At 42.8% G+C, this 22,049-nt stretch overlaps 1 protein-coding gene across 1 annotated transcript in view; it reads left to right on the forward strand.

The window, feature by feature from the left end:
- Positions 1-22,049, forward strand: part of spidr (scaffold protein involved in DNA repair) — an 82,009-nt gene that overhangs the window by 50,842 nt on the left and 9,118 nt on the right. Inside the window, exon 11 of the mRNA XM_014191130.3 lies at positions 13,639-13,797. Within this exon, the coding sequence (XP_014046605.3) occupies positions 13,639-13,797 (159 nt within the window). The remainder of the gene's footprint in view (positions 1-13,638; positions 13,798-22,049) is intronic.

Consider the following 22,049-nt stretch of genomic DNA (forward strand, 5'->3'; position numbering starts at 1 on the left):
AGGACATAATGTTATACAATACATGCATGTTTTGTTCTATCAAGTTCATATTTATATCAAAAACTAGTTTTTTACATTAGCTTGTGATGTTCAGAACTAGCATACCCACCGCAAACCTCCGGTGAATTTACTAAATTACTCACGATAAACGTTGACAAAATACATAACAATTATTTTAAGAATTATAGATACAGAACTCCTTTATGCAATCACGGTGTCAGATTTTAAAATAGCTTTTCGGCGAAAGCACATTTTGCAATATTCTGAGTTGATAGCCCGGCCATCAGGGCTAGCTAATTTGACACCCACCAAGTTTGGTCCTCACCAAACTCAGATTTACTATAAGAAAAATTGGATTACCTTTGCTGTTCTTCGTCAGAATGCACTCCCAGGTCTTCTACTTCAACAACAAATGTTGTTTTGGTTCCAAATTATCCGTAGTTATATTCAAATAGCTGCGTTTTGTTCGTGCGTTCAGGTCAGTATCCGAAGGGTGACGCGCGAGCGCATTTCGTGACAAACAATTTCAAAATATTCCATTACCGTACTTCGAAGCATGTCAAACGCTGTTTAAAATCAATTTTTATGCTATTTTTCTCGTAAAATAGCGATAATATTCCAACCGGGCGACGTTGTATTCATTCAAAGACTGAAAGAAAAACATGGAGTTGTCTCGTGAACGCTCATCTCCAGTGTCATTGTTCCCTGCCTGACCACTCACAAAAACTCCTGCTGTTTTTCACCCAGAGACTGCAGAGACGTCATTCCACTTTCTGGCGCCTTCTGAGAGCCAATGGAAGCCTTAGAAAATGTCACGTTACAGCAGAGATGCTGTAGTTTTGATAGAGATGCCACAGAAGGAGATCAAATTGTCAGACAGGGCACTTCCTGTATGGAATCTTCTCAGGTTTTGGCCTGCCATATGAGTTCAGTTATACTCACAGACACCATACAAACAGTTTTAGAAACTTGAGTGTTTTCTATCCAAATCTACTAATTATATGCATATTCTCATTTCTGGGCAAGAGTAGTAACCAGTTTAAATCGGGTACGTTTTTTATCCAGCCGTGCAAATACTGCCCCCTAGCCCCAACAGGTTAAAGCAGCGCGATGGCGCTGTCCCAATCAAAATGGTGCTGAAATTATCATCTGGTTTTCCACACGTGGGTAGGCTATTGCTTCAAATGTATTAGAACGGTTGGATGACTTTGGGAGTTTAAGTAAGCAACAATTTGATACATGCCTTCAATTGCATTAGCCTACTTTATTCCAATATTTTCAAAATTCAGTGATATTTATTCCCACAGTAATTCTTTATGGATCCATCCAGTTGTGGTTAAGAAAACAGCACATGCTTAGTGGTGGGCTATGGGAAGAGATGGTAGAAGTGAAATGCCTTGCAAAGTTAAGTACTGGCAGGAGGATGGTTAACTGGCGTTGCCTAGCAACCATCAAGAGTAGTGCGTGCCAATGCCGCCTCAGCATTACGGCTACGTTTCATACTAAGCTGTAGCAGAAGTTTACTGAACAAAACTATAAAGAATTTCAACAATTTTACTGAGTCACGGTTCATATAAGGAAATCAGTCAATTGAAATAAATTAATTAGGTCCTAATCTATGGATTTCACATGACTGGGAATACAGATATGCATCGGTTGGTCATAGATACCTTAAAAAAAAGGTAGGGGCATGGATCAGAAAACCAGTCAGTATCTGGTATGACCACCATTTGCCTCATGCAGCACAACAGACCTCCTTCGCATGGAGTTGATCAGGCTGTTGATTGTGGCCTGTGAAATTTTGTCCCACTCTTCAATGGCTGTGCGAAGTTTCTGGATATTGGCAGGAACTGCACCATGCTGTCGTACATGTCGATCCAGTGCATCCTAAATATGATCAATGGGTAACATGTCTGGTAAGTATGCAGGCCATGGAAGAACTGGGATATTTTAAGCTTCCAGGAATTGTTTACAGATCCTTGCGATATGGGGCCATGCATTATCATGCTGATGGCAGATGATGGCGGTGGATAAATGGCACGACAATTGGCCTCGATCTCGTGCATTTGTCAAATGTCTATTGACAAAATGCTATTGTGTTCGTTGTAAGTAGCTTATGCTTGCCCATAGCATAACCCCACCATCACCACAAAGTTGCTGATGTCACAACGTTGAAATCAGCAAACTGCTCACCCACACAACACCATACACGTGGTCTGTGATTGTGAGGCTGGTTGGACATACTGCAAAGTTCTCTAAAACAGCGTTGGACGTGGCTTATTGTGGAGAAATTAACATGCAACGTCTCTGTTGGACATTCATGCTGTCAGCATGCCAATTGCACACTCCCTCAATACTTGAGACATTTGTGGCATTGTATTGTGTGACAAAACTGCACATTTTGGTGTGGCTTTTTATTGTACCCAGCACAAGGTGCGCCTGTGTAATGATTGTGCTGTTTAATCAGCTTCCTGATATGCCACACCTGTCAGGTGGATGGATTAACTTGGCAAAGGAGAAATGCTCAGTAACAGGGATGTAAACAAATTTGGGCACAGAATTTGAGAGAAACACGCTTTTTGTGCATATGGAAAATGTATGGGATCTTTTATTTCCGCTCATGAAACATGGCACCATGTTATTCAAGTCTTGCTCTTCACGCAGGCAGTAGCCTGTCCTACTCCCAACCAAAAGCCTGTGACTCTTCTGATAATCATTTAATGTGATTATTTTTCACTGAATCTGTCTATATATTTGGATAATTTATCTCTGTCAGGACAAGTGGAAGTGGTATCTCATTTATTTGTTTGATCATCTATCACTGATCAGAAACATTTAGCGTGCAATAATGTAGCTTAAGTCAAGTCTATTAATATATTTATAGACTCATGTAGTAGCCTTATATAGCCACATGTAGAGCCTAGGCTAGTCCCAATCCAACAAACTCAAAATCATGACTCCTGTCTCGCATGTAAATTCCTTACTTTGTTCTGTAATCCATAGGTTGCATTATCAAAGCATGTCTTGCCTTTACAGTGAGGGAAAAAAGTATTTGATCCCCTGCTGATTTTGTACGTTTGCCCACTGACAAAGAAATGATCAGTCTATAATTTTAATGGTAGGTTTATTTGAACAGTGAGAGACAGAATAACAACAAAAAAATCCAGAACAACACATGTAAAAAATTTTATACATTGATTTGCATTTTAATGAGGGACATAAGTATTTGACCCCCTCTCAATCAGAAAGATTTCTGGCTCCCAGGTGTCTTTTATACAGGTAACGAGCTGAGATTAGGAGCACACTCTTTAAAGGGAGTGCTCCTAATCTCAGCTTGTTACCTGTATAAAAGACACCTGTCCACAGAAGCAATCAATCAATCAGATTCCACCAAACGCTCCACCATGGCCAAGACCAAAGAGCTCTCCAAGGATGTCAGGGACAAGATTGTAGACCTACACAAGGCTGGAATGGGCTACAAGACCATCGCCAAGCAGCTTGGTGAGAAGGTGACAACAGTTGGTGCGATTATTCGCAAATGGAAGAAACACAAAAGAAACACAAAAGAACTGTCAATCTCCCTCGGCCTGGGGCTCCATGCAAGATTTCACCTCGTGGAGTTGTAATGATCATGAGAACGGTGAGGAATCAGCCCAGAACTACACGGGAGGATCTTGTCAATGATCTCAAGGCAGCTGGGACAATAGTCACCAAGAAAACAATTGGTAACACACTACGCTGTGAAGGACTGAAATCCTGCAGTGCCCGCAAGGTCCCCCTGCTCAAGAAAGCACATATACATGCCCGTCTGAAGTTTGCCAATGAACATCTGAATGATTCAGAGGACAACTGGGTGAAAGTGTTGTGGTCAGATGAGACCAAAATGGAGCTCTTTGGCATCAACTCAACTCGCCGTGTTTGGAGGAGGAGGAATGCTGCCTATGACCCCAAGAGCACCATCCCCACCGTCGGACATGGAGGTGGAAACATTATGCTTTGGGGGTGTTTTTCTGCTAAGGGGACAGGACAACTTCACCGCATCAAAGGGACGATGGACGGGGCCATGTACCGCCTTGGGTGAGAACCTCCTTCCATCAGCCAGGGCATTGAAAATGGGTCGTGGATGGGTATTCCAGCATGACAATGACCCAAAACACACGGCCAAGGCAACAAATGAGTGCCTCAAGAAGAAGCACATTAAGGTCCTGGAGTGGCCTAGCCAGTCTCCAGACTTTAATCCCATAGATAATCTGTGAAGGGAGCTGAAGGTTCGAGTTGCCAAACGTCCCTCAGGCCTGGAGGAAAGCAAAAGTAATTCCGCTAATAGCAAAGCACCCTTTACTGGCTCAAACAGCCGACCAATCAACCTGTTACTAACCCTAAGTAAACTTTTTGGGAAAAATGGTGTTTGACCGGATACAATGCTATCCCCAATGCTACCTCCATGTAGGCCTAAAGAAATTTGACTTCAACCAGAGATCTGTATATAATGACGAGATGCTCATGTCTCTGCCCTAACAATGGCAGTCGTTGTCCCAAAGACGGGAAAGAAGGCGACAAGCTCAGGCGCAAAATAAGCCCATAGAAATGCGTTGGCCTTACTTTGGACCAATTTGGGGGAGAATGAACACTCTTGCTTCGCCCCTTCCTCTCTGCTGCGTTTCCGTGTCATTGCGCAATTTGTGTCTGACAGGCAGGTGCCTCCTATAAATAGATCCCTAGAAAATGCAGATTGTTCATTCTAGTGGGAGAGGGTTTGACGGATTGAAACTTTTAAATGAAAAGTAGCCTACTTATTATGAAGTGGAAAATGTAGCCGGCTGAAAATGAGTAAACCGACTGATTAGCCGACGCTAATGGAAAACACTGTAAGAGCGTCTGCTAAATTACAAAATGTAAAGGTAGAGAACTTCGGAGAAAGATGTGAATGGCTTGCCATTTTCTTATGCTTACTGAAGCCCAAACTGTGTGTTGGCTATATAGGCTGATACTTCCCCCTTGTGATAATGTCACTTTCTAATGTCGTTTTGGTTCTTGATCATATGCAATGTTTATGCCATTGTTTATTCTTTCCTGCAGCAAGTTCCTCTGCCTCTCCATGGATATTTGCCTCTCCTTGGTGGCAACATGTGCCCCAGCTTAGTTCTTAGCTATTGTTAAAGTAACTGTCCAGTAAAAATCTGCAATATTCTGTTAACTTCTTGGTGACGGGGCAGTATTCGGAAATTCAGATGAATAACGTGCCCAAATTAAACTGCCTGCTACTCGGGCCCAGAAGGTAGGATATGCATATTATTATTAGATTTGGATAGAAAACACTCTGAAGTTTCTAAAACTGTTTGAATGATGTCTGTGAGTATAAAATAACTCATATGGCAGGCAAAAACCTAACCAGGAAGTGGTTTGTAGTTTTTCAAGTGATTGCCTATCCAAACTACAGTGTCTGTGGGGTCATTTTGCACTTCCTAAGGCTTCCACTAGATGTCAACAGTCTTTAGAACCTTGTTTCATGCTTCTACTGTTACTGGGAAGAGAATAAGAGCTGTAGACTCCCTGAGACCAATGAGTTGTTTACTGCGCGGTCACGCAGGCGCGCCGTTCCTTCTTTTGCCTCTGTAATGAATACGCTATTGTCCGGTTGGAATATTATCGAAGATTTATGTTAAAAAGACCCTAAGGATTGATTGTAAACATCGTTTGACATGTTTCTACGAACGGTAATGGAACTATTTGACTTTTAGTCTCGGGTTTTGCGCTCGCGCATTTTGCCTTTGGATAGTGATCTGAACGTGCGAACAAAACTGAGGTATTTGGATATAAATATGGAGTTTATCGAACAAAACAAACATTTCTTGTGGGAGTCCTGGGAGTGCATTCCGACGAAGATCAGCAAAGGTAAGTGAAGATTTATAATACTATTTCTGAGTTTAGTTGACTCCAGAACTTGGCGGGTAACTGTATAGCTTGCTTTGATGGCTGAGCTCTGTACTCAGAATATTGAACAATGTGCTTTCGCCGTAAAACTATTTTGAAATCTGACACAGCGGTTGCATTAAGGAGAAGTGTATCTATAATTCTTTCAATAACTGTTGTAAATTTTATCAACGTTTATGATGAGTATTTTTGTAAATTGATGTGCTCATTCACCGGAAGTTTTGGGAGGCAAAACATGTCTGAACATCACGCGCCAATGTAAAATGGGGTTTTTGGATATAAATATTAACTTCATCAAACAAAACATACATGTATTGTGTAACATTGAGTCCTGGGAGTGTCATCTGATGAAGATCATCAAAGGTTAGTGATTCATTTTAGCTGTATTTCTGGTTTTTGTGACGCCTCTCCTTGCTTGGAAAATGGCTGTGGTTTTTCTTGTCTCGGCGCTGTCCTGACATTATCTAATGTTATGCTTTCGCCGTAAAGCCTTTTTGAAATCGGACAATGTGGTTGGATTAACGAGAAGTGTATCTTTAAAATGGGATATAATAGTTGTATTTTTGAGAAATTTGAATTATGAGATTTTTGTTGTTTTGAATTTGCCGCCCTGCTATTTCACTGGCTGTTGACTAGTGTGTCCCGCGGGTGGGACGCTAGCGTCCCACATGTCCCAGAGAGGTTAACTCATACTCAAATAATGTTGTTGACTCATCCTATACTTGCCTTTTTAGCCAACGCATAAATATGAGAAGGAAAAAAACTAACCTCAACAGACCACTTAAAAAATGCTTGCTATTTCCTCATAGGATGATGTCATCCTCCCGAGGAAGGATGAGCTGGCCAATCAGAGGACAATTTGCACAAATATTTTTATTGACCGGTATACGCCCACACTGTTCTTTTGTTGTGGTATGCCCACACCATTCCAACACAGATAAGCTGCCTTTTAAAGTACTTAATTACAATTTCTTGAAAGGAAAACTATTTGACTCATATTAATTATAAGTCATTTTTCATAGAAATCTGGAAACACTGGACAGTTAGCTGAACAGACCCCCTCCACAGAGGGCTCTCTCTTTACTCTCCAGCCATATGGCATTGCTTGACAAAGGAAACAAACATTTATAATTGAAGCCAGACCTGCTGTGCTGTCGTGATCCACCAGGCCAATTCTCTGGAACAAAAGACGACATGTTGTTGAGCTCCAGGGAGGGTCCTGCTGGGTCCTGGCTTCAGCAGTGGGCTATAGATGAGGGAGGGGATGCCCAGTAATGCCCACTTGCCACAGGGTGGCACAACGCTGCCTAACCTATAGCTTCCAGTAGGGCCAGCAATAACCTTTGATTGACTAGCAGACTACATAAAACCAATTTCCATTTAATTACCTTGTTCAGAGAGCGAATGGCTATTTGCTTGAGGGGAAAGCTTGTTTTGTTTTTAGCTGTTTTTTATGTTAGTCAGACTTGACAGTTGCCTGAACATGGACCCTGGACTGGATAGAATGTATGGTTGTTGAGAGTACTAGTAGTAGTTTCCTTTATTATCCCACAATGGGAAATTGGTTTGCGGCAGTTTTCAAGAGACAAAACATGAAAATCATAACATGAAATATATATCACTAAAATACATCTATACTGAACAAAAATATAAAGGCAACATGTAAAGTGTTGGTTTCATAAGGTGAAATAAAATAACCTAGAAATTTGCCATAAGGACAAAAACCTTTTCTCCCCCAAACATTTGGGCACATATTTGTTTACATCATTGTTAATGAGCATTTCTCTTTTGCCAAGATAATTCATCCAGCTGTCAGAAGCTGATTTAAACAGCATCATCATTACACAGCTGCACCTTGTGCTGGGGACAATAAAAGGCGACTCTAAAATGTGCAGTTTTGTCACACAACGCAATGCCACAGATGTCTAAAATTGAGGGAGCGTGCAATTGGCATGCTGACTGCAGGTATATCCACCAGAGCTGTTGCCAGAGCATTGAATATCAATTTCGCTACTATAAGCTGCCTACAACGTCATTTTAGAGAATTTGGCAGTGCGTCCAACCGGCCTCACAACCGTAGACCACGTGTAACCACGCCAGCCCAGGACCTCCACATCCAGCTTCTTCACCAGCGGAATTTTCTGAGACCAGCCACCCAGACAGCTGATGAAATTGTGGGTTTGTACAACCAAAGAATTTCTGCACATATTGTCAGAAACCGTCTCAGGGAAGCTTATCTGCATGTTCGTGGTCCTCACCAGAGTTGTGACCTGACTGCAGTTTGGCGTTGTAACCAACGTCAGTGGGCAAATGCTCACCTTCAATAGCCACTGGCACACTGGTGAATCCCGGTTTCAACTGTATCAGGCAGATGACAGACAGAGTGTATGACGTCATGTGGGCAAGCGGTTTGCTGATGTGGGGTTATAGCATACGGACAACGAACACAATTGCATTTTATCGATAGCAATTTGAATGCACAGAGATACCGTGATACCTGTCATCCTCCGCCATCACCTCATGTTTCGGAATGCTAATGCACGGCCCCATGTTGCAACAATCTGTACACAACTTCTGGAAGCTTAAAATGTCCCCGTTTTTTTTTCATGGCCTGCATACTCACAGGACATGTCACCCATTGAGCGTGTTTGGGATGCTCTGGATTGACATGTACGACAGCGTATTCTAGTTCCCGCTAATATCCAGCAACTTCGCACAGCCATTGAAGAGGATTGGGACAATATTCCGCAGGCCACAATCAACAGCCTGATCAACTCCATGTCGAAGGAGATGTGTTGCGTTCCATGAGGCAAATGGTGGTCACACCAGATACTGACTGGCATATCTGTATTCCCAGTAATGTAAAATCTGTAAATTAGGGCCTAATGAATTTATTTAAATTGACTGATTTCCTTATGTGAACTGTAACTGAATTTGTTTGGTGTATATACAAATTGCACTGGATGGACTGGAATAAAGTGCTGGGATGTGCAAGCATGGCTTCTGCCATTTGAAGTATTGTGTTTCTTTAGGAGCCATATTGTTGAATTGCTACCATGCTTTATTACTTTTAATCAGCCATTAGTCATATAATTACCTCTGATGTTGAACCCAAGATATCATTGACAATTATTACACTCAAATTGTAGGTGACTTTGAAATTACTTTTATTGAGGGGTGGGATCCGAGGCAGGGTGCGGAGGGGGATCACGGTGAGCTGCACGTGGGGACTGGTACATTAGGGTAGAAGGGGAGTCCCGGTCAGCTGACTAGGCTGTCACTAATTGACTGACCGGCAGTAGTAATTTGACACCTCTGCCCCTGTCCCCCTTGCTCCTGCCATGCTGCTACAGCTGGTAAGCAAACACCACCTCTCACAGGAAACACATGCACGCACACTTTGTAACACAGTGCACAGCCTTCAGCCAACTGCCTCACTAGTCAACAACCAGATTGAGCTGGCTCAGGTGGGGGTGTGTCCTGGATGTGGCCATGAGGTCGGGAATTTCAGAATGAACGCCTGCCTGCCTCTGCTTGAGTCTGTTAGTCTGTTGCACACTTTGTTGAGGAATAAGAATTTGCCCAATTGTAACATTTTTCTTCCCATTTAGTCCATTTAAATGATAATGTTGTAATGTGTACTTTGGGTGTCGTAATCCAACATTTGAAATCTTTATTCTGTTATTTTAATTTAGTGTTCATTTTAGACAGTCATTATTGAGGGATTGGGAGCGGAGTTTTTAGAAAAATAGGTTAGTGCAATGTAGGCCTAGTCCATAATCCACTGGCCCAGCGTCCCCATTAAGTCTTCAAAGGAAGTAGCATGAGTATGGACTTCTTTTTCCCTCTCCACAATTTATATGACTCACTATTCTGGGTAGCCACTTTTCTCGAGTCCTTTTTGTTGTTCGATTTTATAGCCTGTTCCTTTCACATACACAGGGGAGAGAGGAAACCAGGATTATATTTATGCTAGAAGATGTTTAGTTCCAGTAAATTCGGAATTGAATAAACAAGAAGATTAACTGTTTGCAGGGAGGGAGTGGGGAATAGAGAAGGTGGGGTAGGAGGAGAGGCAGAAGACAAGATGAGGGGGAAAGAAGAGGGAGGGAGTGAGGAGGAGGAGAGCATGGGGAAGGAGAGGAGGAGGAGGCTGGCTATTTTCACAGAGCTTGGAACACAATGTGCTGCAGGGATCCTGTTACAAGCATGTTTATCACTCTGCGACGTGATTGGTGGACGGTGCAGAGGAAGGAATCCCTCCTCAATGCCCCCTGTCAATGAGGCCTCTCGGCTGTGTTAATGTGTGGGTCTCTTACTTACTGTGGGGCCAAGGGGTGGTGTGTGTGTATATAAGAAGGTGTGTGTGTGTATTTGGACAAGCTCAATGGATCGTAATTCCTGGAAGAACCCCCGAGTTGCTGAGAGTTCTTGTGATTGCTCACAATAACAAATCCTGAAATCAGCCCGTGACTGAAACTGAGTGGTACTGGAAAAGGCTAAAAAGAGAGGCTGAATGGGGTATAGTTTTAGTTTAGGGACTTGCTAGATGGGTGGTTATGTCAAGATGGTAATACCACAAGACTCCCCTCTCACCTTTCTCCACTCTATCTCTTCACCGATCAGCTTTCACTTTAGGATTTCAGGTTTGAACAGGCTCTGCTGTCAAAAAAAAGAGAAACCTGTGTAAGTTTTGTGCCGCGGTTGACTTTAAAACAGTGACTGTTTACACTGGACAAAATTAGCTATTCCAGTTAAGACTATTTTATGCATGCTCTGATTTTAGATCTCTGTGGTTGTTTTTCAACATTTGGAAAATAGAAGTTTAGTCAAGAGTACTACAGGATATTTTTTAGTTCTGCCCAAAATGATAAATCTCCCAAATTAATGTAGCTATTAATGTGTATTTGGTGGAAAATATGCACTAAGATAAACAAATGCACACGTCTTGACCGGAGCACAGAGATACTAGCTGTAACTGGAGACAAGTTTACATATGTCAACACTATATTTAGTGTCACTGTAAACAATTTAATGTTAGACTGCTTTTCTGTCCCTCCCTGTGTTGTTTTATTAATCATAATAAACTTATTACAGATAGGACTACACTCTTATAACTGAATGCAGTATAACTACGCATGTAGGATGATTACCTGATTACAGTGCATTCGCAAAGTGTTCAGACCCCTTGACTTTTTCCACATTTTGTTACTTTACAGCCTTATTCTAAAATTGATGAGATTATTTTTGTTTTAATCCATCTACACACAATTGAAAAATCAAAAATAGTTTTTTAGACTTTTTAGCAAATGTATTAAAAATAAAAAGCAGGTAACTAAGTATTGAGACCCTTTGCTATGAGACTCGAAATTGAGCTCAGGTGCATCCTGTTTCCATTGATCATCGTTGAGATGTTTCTACAACTTGATTGGAGTCCACCTATGGTAAATTCAATTGATTGGACATGATTTGGAAAGGCACACAACTGTCTATATAATGTCCCACATTTGACAGTGCATGTCAGAGCAAAAACCAAGCCATGAGGTCGAAGGAATTGTCCGTAGAGCTACGAGACAGGATTGTGTCGAGGCACAGATCTGGGGAAGATTCCCAAAAAATGGCTGCGGCATGGAAGGCTCCCAAGAATGGGCATGGACTCTACAAGGTGTCGAAAGCGTTTCGCAGGGATGCTGGCTCATGTTGACTCCAATGCTTTCCACAGTTGTCAAGTTGGCTGGATGTCCTTTGGGTGGTGGACCATTCTTGATACACACGGGAAACTGTTGCGCGTGAGAAACCAGCAGCATTGCAGTTCTTGACACAAACCGGTGCGCCTGGCACCTACGACCATACCCCGTTCAAAGTCACTTTTGTCTTGCCAATTCACCCTCTGAATAGCACACACAATCCATGTCTCAATACTTAAAAATCCTTCTTTAACTTGTCTCCTCCCCTTCACCTACACTGATTTTGGAGTTGATTTAACAAGTGACAAATAATGGATCATAGCATTCACCGTAATTCACATGATCAGCCTTTCATGGAAAGACCAGGTGTTCTAAATGTTTTGTATGCTCTCTGTCTATTGCCATGAAATACATCATGATCCACATATTCAGACTTTTTCAGACATTCCCCATGGACCTCCCATGTATGCAGTTCCATAATTTAACTGATAACAAAACTTTGCCTTATTGAGTGATTAGAACTTTGCCTAATAGTGTAGAAGAATGTTTCTTCTTTGATTATTGCACTCAGCCATTTACAGCACTGCGTAAGTAGGTTATGGATTGGTAATTGTCAACAATAAAACGCTGTACTGTTCCCTAGCAACGTGGTATGGTGTAGATGAGAAATAAACACAGACCATTGTTTACCAACACAGTTTATATAGCCAATCAGGTGGCTGGAATGGAAACCAATAGACTCAAAACGTTCCTAGTGTCTGGGAAATGCAAATGCATGGTTAGCCTTGAACCTTTGTCCGTTACACACCTCTCCTTCCTATTCCTCCCAATGTTTTTCCTCCCTCTCTCCTGACGGAGGGTATAGAGCACTAAGAGTCCACTCCCCCCTCTGGTATCTTTTAACTGGGGGTTATGAACAGCACTGTTTACCCTCTAAGGACGGGTACAGTACAGGGGCTGTGTCTGGACTTGAAGGGCTGACTTGTGAACTCCTGTCTTTTTCTGCTATCTCCTTCTGCCAAAGTCTCCTGCTAACTCATATTACTCCTCCTGTTGACTCCCTCTGATATCCCTCTGTTAGTCCTAGTAACTCCTTCTGACTACTTCTAGTAACTCCTTCTGACACCGTCTAGGAACTCCTTATGATACCGATTTTACAGCTGCACCATCGATAGCATCCTGACAGGTTGCATCACTGCCTGGTATGGCAATTGCTCGGCCTCCGACCGCAAGGCACTACAGCCACCCTCTTCTACGCTGCTGCCTCTCTGTTATTATCAATGTGTAGCCACTTTAATAACTCTACCTACGTGTACATATTACCTCAATTACCTCGACACCAGTGCCCCCGCACATTGACTCTGTTACGGTACCCCCTGTATATAGCCCCGCTATTGTTATTTACTGCTGCTCTTTAATTATTTGTAATTCTTATCTCATACTTTTTTTAAGGTATTTTCTTAAAACTGCGTTGTTGGTTAAGGTTTTGTAAGTAAGCGTTTCACTGTTAGGTCTACACCTGTTGTGTTCGGCGCATGTGACAAATACAATTTGATTTGAACTCCTTCTGATACCTCCTAGTAACTCCTTCTGCCATCTCCTAGCAACTCCTTGTGCTATCTCCTAGTAATTCCTTCTGCGATCTCCTTCTCTTCCTTGGTTGCTGAGAGCAGCAGAGTTCTGTGGTAGAACAGGACATCTTGTTTACTAGGCCAACGGTTCTCAATCTCAGCAGCCAGCCTGTCAAACCAACCTCCAACACCTCAACTTTAAAATGTCAATACAAGCCCAAATCACAAAGCTTTAGGTTTGGTTCATAATGTTTGTTCAGTTAATGTTATATTCTTACACCCTCACCAACACACATTAATATACCATTACAGATTTGAAATAATAGTCAATGGACTGGAAAATGACTAACTTGTCTTGCAACCCTCCAGTTTATTTCACTAAATTCTACCTGTTTCTATGAGGCCCAGGCTGTATGTTACATTCTCCCTGTGTTTGTGTGTTCCAGGCTGTGTGCGCTGGTCCAGGACGGCTATGGGATGTTCAGCATGGTCCAGCTCCACCCTCTGCCGTCTGAGGACTCTCTCCACCTCTACACCAGGAAGTGGGAGGGCCGGACCTGCGTCCTGCGAGCCATCAAAGTGGTGCAGCGGGTCACTCGGGAAAGGTGAGAGAGTCACACACACCGCAGGCCTTTCATTTGAACTTCAACCCAGGCCTACAGACTATAGTTAGCCAGAGGTATGTATTTTCCTGTATTAAGATTAAAATATGTATTAAGATTTTGATGATTATTTGTGAGGTTATCTGTTCTAGGTCCCGAACAAGGCCAACGTAGTCCTGGGCTTAGGCCTGAGGCTAAAGCTACAAAAACAGGTGTGAACTGTGAACATTAGATGGCTACCATTTGTGTCCCTGATATGAAATCCATGGCCAGTTTCCACTTCCCTCATTTAACCTACAGTAAATGCAAACTAGACACCTTTTGGCGAAATTCACAGTTTTTAATCCAAAATAGGTAAACTATGTGATTTCTGTAGATCCGATGAGTAAATGTCAATTTTTGGGGGGGCGGGCTTGTCTGATATGCGGGTTCGGGTCACTAATGGCTGTAAGCGGAACCAGTGATGCGCGTTTGGAGCAATACTGTATGTATCCAAGGCCCCAGCCTGGGCTCAGCCAGTCGTTCACATAACAGAATGCAGCACGTGACTGAAGAGAGAAGAGACAGCCAACTTGCTAGTTACAGCATTAGCGCGCGCTCTGGAAAGACAGCGGAGAGTGGATAGGCAGTTTGCCAGATACAACATACTAGAAGAGGTTAGAAGCCTGGAGACTGAGTTGACAAGGTGATGCAGCGTACTTCATGAGCTGTAACTGAAAAACGGGCATTTAGAAAGTTTGAGGTGAGGGAACAAAAATTGTTAGCATTGTTAAGTATCTTGCTACAGTAGCTGGATCGAATTCTCCGTTGGTTAGCTAGAGAAATGTTGAGCAAGATTAGCTAACTTAGCTGATCAAATAATTTAGTTTATGGTGTGAAAATTTGCTGGCTAACAAAGTCAGTCAGACCATTAGCTAGCTATCATTTCAACATAAAATTTTATTGGTCACATACACATGGTTAGCAGATGTTATTGCGAGTGTAGCAAAATGTTTGCTTCTAGTTCGGACAGTGCAGCAATATCTAACAAGTAATCTAACAATTCCACAACAACTACCTAATACACACAAATCCAATAAAGGGATGGAACAAGAATATGAAAATATTAATATATGGAGGAGCAATGACTTACCGGCATAGGCAAGATGCAGTAGATGGTATAAAATACAGTATATACATATGGGATGAGTAATGCAAGACATCATTATTAAAGTGACCAGTGATCCGTTTATTAAAGTGGCCAATGATTTCAAGTCTGTATGTAGGCAGCAGTCTCTCTGTGTTAGTGATGGCTGTTTAACAGTCTGATGGCCTTGAGATAGAAGCTGTTTTTCAGTCTCTCGGTCCCAGCTTTTATGCACCTGCACTGACCTCGCCTTCTGGATGGTAATTACGGGGTGAACTGGCACTGGCTTGAGTGGTTGTTGTCCTTGATGGTCTTTTTGGCCTTCCTGTGACACCTGGTGCTGTAGGTGTCCTGGAAGGCAGGTAGTTTGCCCCCGGTGATGCGTTGTGCAGACCGCACCGCCCTCTGGAGAGCCCTGTGGTTATGGGCTGTGCAGTTGCTGTACCAGGTGGTGATAAAAAATCAATAAATCAAATGTATTAATAAAGCCCTTTTTACATCAGCCGATGTCACAAAGTGCTATACAGAAACCAGCCTAAAACCTCAAACAGCAAGCAATGCAGATGTCGAAGCACGGTTGCTAGGAAAAACTCCCTAGAAAGGCCAGAACCTAGGAAGAAACCTAGAGAGGAACCAGGCTCTGAGGGGTGGCCTGTCCTCTTCTGGCTCTGCCGGGTGGAGATTATAACAGAACATGGCCCTTATGTTAAAACATTAATCAATGACCAGCAGGGTCAGATAATAATAATCACAGTGGTTGTAGAGGGTGGAACAGGTCAGCGCACCTCAGGAGTAAATGTCAGTTGGCTTTTCATAGCCGAGCATTCAGAGGTTGAGACAGCAGGTGCGGTAGAGAGAGAGTCCGAAACAGCAGGTCCAGGACAAGGTAGCACGTCCAGTGAACAGGTCAGGGTTCCATAGCCGCAGGCAGAACAGTTGAAACTGGAGGAGCAGCATGACCAGGTGGACTGGGGACAGCAAGGAGTCATCAGGCCAGGTAGTCCTGAGGCATGGTCCTAGGGCTCAGGTTCTCCGAGAGAGAGAGAATTAGAGGGAGCATACTTAAGTTCACACAGGACACCGGAAAAGACAGGAGAAATACTCCAGATATAACAGACTGACCCTAGCCCCCCGACACAAACTATTGCAGCATAAATACTGGAGGCTGAGACAGGAGGGGTCGGGAGACCCTGGCCCTGTCCTATGACAGGGCCAAACAGGCAGGATATAACCCCACCCACTTTGCCAAAGCACATCCACCACACCACTTGAGGGTTATCTTCAACCACCAACCTATTACCCTGAGACAAGGCCGAGTATAGCCCACAAAGATCTCCCCCACGGCACAAACGCGAGGGGGGCGCCAACCCGGACAGGAAGATCACGTCAGTGACTCAACCCACTCAAGTGAAACACCTCTCCTAGGGACGGCATGGAAGAGCACCAGTAAGCCAGCGACTCAGTCCTTGTAATAGGGTTAGAGGCAGAAAATCCCAGTGGAGAGCGAGGAACCGGCCAGGCAGAGACGGCAAGGGCGGTTCGTTGCTCCAGTACCTTTCCGTTCACCTTCACACCCCTGGACCAGACTACACTCAATCATAGGACCTACTGAAGAGATGAGTCTTCAATAAAGACTTAAAGGTCGAGACAGAGTCTGTGTCGCTCACATGGAAAGCAGACCATTCCATAAAAATTGAGCTCTAGGAGAAAGCACTGCCTCCAACTGTTTGCTTAGAAATTCTAGCGACAGTAAGGAGGCCTGCGTCTTGTGACCGTAGTGTATGTGTAGGTATGTACAGCAGGACCAAATCGGGAAGATGGGTAGGAGCAAGCCCATATAATGCTTTGTAGGTTAGCAGTACAGCCCGACAGGATGCTCTCAGTTGTGCATCTGTAAAAGTTTGTGAGGGTTTTAGGTGACAAGCCACATTTCTTCAGCCTCCTGAGGTTGTCTGTGATGTGTACGCCGAGGAACTTGACTTCAGATGAGATAACGTTAGCTCGAGGAACCAATTAGCTATAGTATTAACTGGTTTACGACTCATTGGCGTTCCTCAAGCTATAACGTTAGTTGCTCACTGGACCCTGTCAATCTGTGTGAAATGTTAACTAGCTTATGAACTATCTGCTGTCTATCAACTGTTTTCCCTCTGTTGTTAATTTTCAAAATGAAAGAATTAGGTGAAAATGAGGCATTGCTTGTTAAACAAGTGCATTCAGCAATCAAGTGTAGCTGGAGCTGGGCCTGGCTTAAGCTGGATGCCAATAGAGGTGAAAGGAACACCACACACTTTCCCTCTTTTTCAATAAGGTGTATAAAAAGGGGTATGCCAGGTGTACTCTGCCTGAGAGATCAATTATGCCATCAAAGGGTCTCATGTTCTGCTGCTAGCACATTGTAGAACAGATGTTTACAGGCATAAAGTGTACAATGTAATAACATGCAGTGTAGCCCAAAGATATTGCTTTTGTTGTGATGAACTTGACATACTGTAACACTTTTTTGCGAGTGAGGGGGGGATTATTTTATTTTTTTACCCAGTGAGCTTTATTTTTGCACACATGTAGTGTTGTGCACTTAATCGATGTCTACTATAGTGGCCGCTAGAATAGAGCAAAAATCGAATGCCTGTTTGTTTGTTTCTATTTCTACTTTAAGATTTTTATTTCTTCCCCAAGTGCATTATTTAGATGTGTGTGTGGTAACAAGCGTTCAATTATTAAGACTGTCATGGCTAACTGCAATATTAGTGTATTGTTTTTTTTCTCTGAACTTGTAATTTGCAGTAAAGTCTGGGCAACAAATAACATTGGATTGCGTTCCTTAATTTTTAGCTATGAGTTTGGTTAACATTAACCACTTTTTATTTAACACACAGAGACCGATTATGTAGATCATATTCTTTGTTGTTTAATTTGTACAGTTAACCTGCATTTCAAGAAGGGATCCAGCCTGAAAGTCACTAGAAATATGCATTTTAAAGCTAAAAATAAAATGTAAAAAGTATCCCCCTAGCAGGGATTTTTTGCGTGTTTCGGTGCAAAAAAAAGTCACCTTTTTGGGCCCTCACCAGTTTGCATCCCTGATATAAGGTCCCACAATTGACAGTGCATGTCAGAGCAAAAACCAAGCCTGAGGTCGAAGGAATTATTTGTAGAGCTCTGAGACAGGATTGTGTCTGCAGCATTTAAAAAAATGTCTGCAGCATTTAAGGTCCCCAAGAACACAGTGGCCTCCATCATTCTTAAATGGAGAAGTTGGTGGAACCACCAAGACTCTTCTTAGAGCTGGCAGCCCGGCCCAAAAAAATTGGGGGAGAAGGGCCTTGGTCAGGAAGGTTACCAAAAACCCTATGGTCACTGACAGAGCTCCAGAGTTCCTCTGTGGAGATGGGAGAACCTTCCAGAAGGAAAACCATCTCTGCAGCACTCCACCAATCAGGCCTTTAGGGTAGAGTGGCCAGACTGAAGCCACTCCTCAGTAAAAGGCACATGACAGCCCGCTTGAAGTTTGTCAAAAGGAACCTAAAGGACTCTCAGACCATGAGAAACAAGATTCTCTGGTCTGATGAAACCAAGAATGAACTCTTTGGCCTGAATGCCAAGTGTCACGTCTGGAGGAAACCTGACACCATCCCTACGGTGAATCATGGTGGTGGCAGCATCATGCTGTGGTGATGTTTTTCAGCGGCAGGGACTGGAAGACTGGTCAGGATCAATGGAAAGATGAATGGAGCAAAGTACAGAGCGATCCTTGATGGAAACCTGCTCCAGAGAGCTTAGGATCTCAGACTGGGATGAAGGTTCACCTTCCAACAGGACAACAACCTTAAGCACACAGCCAAGACAACGCAGGAGTGGCTTCGGGACAAGTCTCTGAATGTCCTTGAGCGACCCAGCCAGAGCCTGGCCTTGAACCTGATCGAAAATCTCTAGCGAGACCTGAAAAAAGCTTTGCAGCGACGCTCCCAATCCAACCTGACAGAGCTTGAGAGGATCTACAGAGAAGAATGGGAGAAACTCCCAAAGTGCAGGTGTGCCAAGCTTGTAGCATCATACCCAAGAAGACTTGAGGCAAAGTACATAGTAAAGCACCTGAATACTTATGTAAACGTGATATTTCAGGTTTTGTATTTTTTTGGTTTGTCATTATGGGGTGTTGTGTGTAGATTGAGGGGGAAAAAACAAGGTAATCCATTATATAATAAGTCTGTAACGTAACAAAATGTGGAAAAAGTGGAGGGGTCTGAATACCTTCTGAATACACTCTAACTCTCATAACTTTCCAACCTGAGTTCAAGATGGCCACCCGCTGATCATCCTGCCATGTCACTGTTCCATGTTTACATGTAAAGTGATACATCATTGGTGCTCGCACTGGACCTATGAGTTACTTTCCACAGTCAGGAGCTCAGATTAGAAACAGTTTGGAGAACTGGTGTGGGGACATTTAGAGGAGGGGTTAGTGTGTTTACGGCTTCATTTATTTCTAAGGAATAGTCTCTGTGTGCCAGAAAGCATCCCACAATGTTGTGGTGGGGGGGGGGGGGGGGGGGGGGGTGTTGCCTACAGTCCGCCATGATGGATATGTCCCCTTCAGGAGCAGGCACAAAGACCCAACCTCTATGCACTTGAGGTCAAGGTGGTGCGATAACTATATTACTTACACCTGTAAAATCCTCTCAGATTTCCTGAAGTGCGTAGTTTTGGTGTCAATTTGTGATTGGTCCAAATGCATGTAGCCACCATCTTATACTCTGTGCAAAACAAAACATTCCTGCCATATCAGGGCTCTACGCTGACTTTAACAAACAAAAAATGTACAAGGAACACTTATGCGTCTAAGTTGAAAAATGTAGGCACACAATGAAAAATATTTGAGGTATTAAAGCTAGAATCCTTCATTTTTCTAGGCGGACTGGTGCTCCTAAATTAAAATTCCAGGTAGCACTGTAGAACCCTGCATATACAGTAGCTGGGGCTTGATATTTTAATAAGCCTTTATCAAAGCTTAAACAAGTGTTTTTGATGTGTTGGCACTTAAAAACCTAAATTTTAATCATCATTAAATCGACAATTAGATCGACTGTCAGCAATCAGTTTTTGATAAATGCTAGTTTTGTCACACTCCCTCTTTTCAGTACTCACATACTACTGTACTTAAACAGTATTCTTCAGTAGGCAAATCAGCCCACTTGTACAATGTTACAATAAAGCTACAGAAAGGTCTCGGTAACAAAGTCAGTGTTGTGTGAGGTGAGCTCATTCTTCATCCTGACCTGTTGGACCAGCCCGGGGTGCAGAGCCAGTTCTGTACACAGACACCCTGTGGATTAGGACTTGTGGAACTGGTTTTTAACAACCAACTGAGACAGACTGAGTAACAGCACCAAAGAAGAGGAATAGTAATGACATCAACCCAACGCTCTCGCTCTCACACACACACACACACCACACACACACACACACACACACACACACATATACACTGACTAACTGGTGGCCCTGAACTCAAGGACAGGTTTAATTTATTTTGTTTCTGGGCGTTTGGGTTGGGGGTTGAAGCATCACTTTTTTTCGGTCTTCCTCTCAGTTGGTCCCCTAGTTTGATTTTCTAGACGGGGCACCTCAAAGCAACACCCATGCCCTCGGGTGTCAAAATTGTCATTTGAAACCAACAATTGAAACCAATAGAAGCCAGACTTGTTTTTGTGTGTGATTTACGTAGAGCGGGTGAAAATGTGCTTTGGTGATGAAATGCCACTTCATTATGTTCTAAAATACATTTTACCAAGACAAATATGATTCTTCATGTTCTGAATCATTCAGTGAGGTCTTTCTCTAACATGTCATAAACATTATATCCAAGAAGACGGATTTCGTAACCTAATACATCCGATAATAAGTGCTGGGCTCTGTTGCCCCGAACTGAATGAATTGTTAAAGGCTTTGACAATAAAAAGCTTGCGGTACTCTCAGTGCTCCATTGACATTTGAAATACGCTTATTTTTGTGAGAAATCTTTTAAAACTGTTGCATTAATATGGAAGGCTTATACTAAAAGATGAAAATGTTTAGTGTCACGTCTCAAAATCGATATCTATCTCACCTCTATGTTGTTTTATGTCTTCCGGATTTGAGAAGAAAGACAAGTTCAACGGTGAGCCTGTCAGTTAGTCTTAATTCTCACACAGCATCTGGCCTAGCTGACATAAGGCTATTTTCCAGATTTATTACCACTTTTTTTCCTCTGTCCTCCATTGATTTAGTCACCCTAATTTTGGCTATCCTAAAAGGCTAGTAACTACAATAACTTTTGAATGGATTATGATAGAGACATACGGTTGGGACCATTTGTTTTCTTAGAGGAGTATCTACACAATTAACATGATTTTACTCATTGGTCAAAATATGTGTTTTTGATTGGACACCCTACATAGGGTGTTTGCTCTGTTAAATGTTTTGGTGTGTGTAAGAATCGAAGGTATTCTTCACATACACAGTTTACAGCGGGTATAAAAGGTGCAGTGAAATGCTCATGTGGTAGCTCCCTCAACAATGCAGTTCATTAATCAATAATAGCGATGAAAAGAGTCAAAATAACAAGTAGTAGAAGTAATAGACAAATCGGTATGCATAGTAATAATGGGCTGTATTTACACTGTATTTACAAATATAAAGTGGGTAGTGGAATCAATAGTATGTAAAAGAACAACAGCAGTGTGAGTTCTGAGTGGGGGTCTACTGTAAGTCGCTCTGGATAAGAGCGTCTGCTAAATGACTAAAATGTAAATGTATGTGGGTGTGTTTTGTTTATGGGTGTTCGTTTGTGTAAGGGTTGGATGTGTGAGTAGTCAGTGCAAATCATCTCTAAGGTGCATATAGGCGCTCTGCAAAAAGTCTCTACGCTGCAGGTCTATGCAGGGAGACGGCTTGTCTTTTCAGCAGTCAGATTGCTACTGATAAAGAGGTGTGAGAGAGAGCGCGAGAGTGTGTCTGTCGCACCAGTCTCGGCATGCTTTCTGTTGATTCTGTGAAAGCTAAAAAGTGCCCTGTCTTAACAGATCTGTCATTCCATAAAAGGGAAACCAACTGATATTGTTGCACCTCCCTCTCTGTATACCCTGTC

The sequence above is a fragment of the Salmo salar genome, chromosome 03 (assembly GCF_965601325.2).
Source record: "Salmo salar chromosome 03, fSalSal1, whole genome shotgun sequence".
Taxonomy (NCBI): Eukaryota; Metazoa; Chordata; class Actinopteri; order Salmoniformes; family Salmonidae; genus Salmo; species Salmo salar.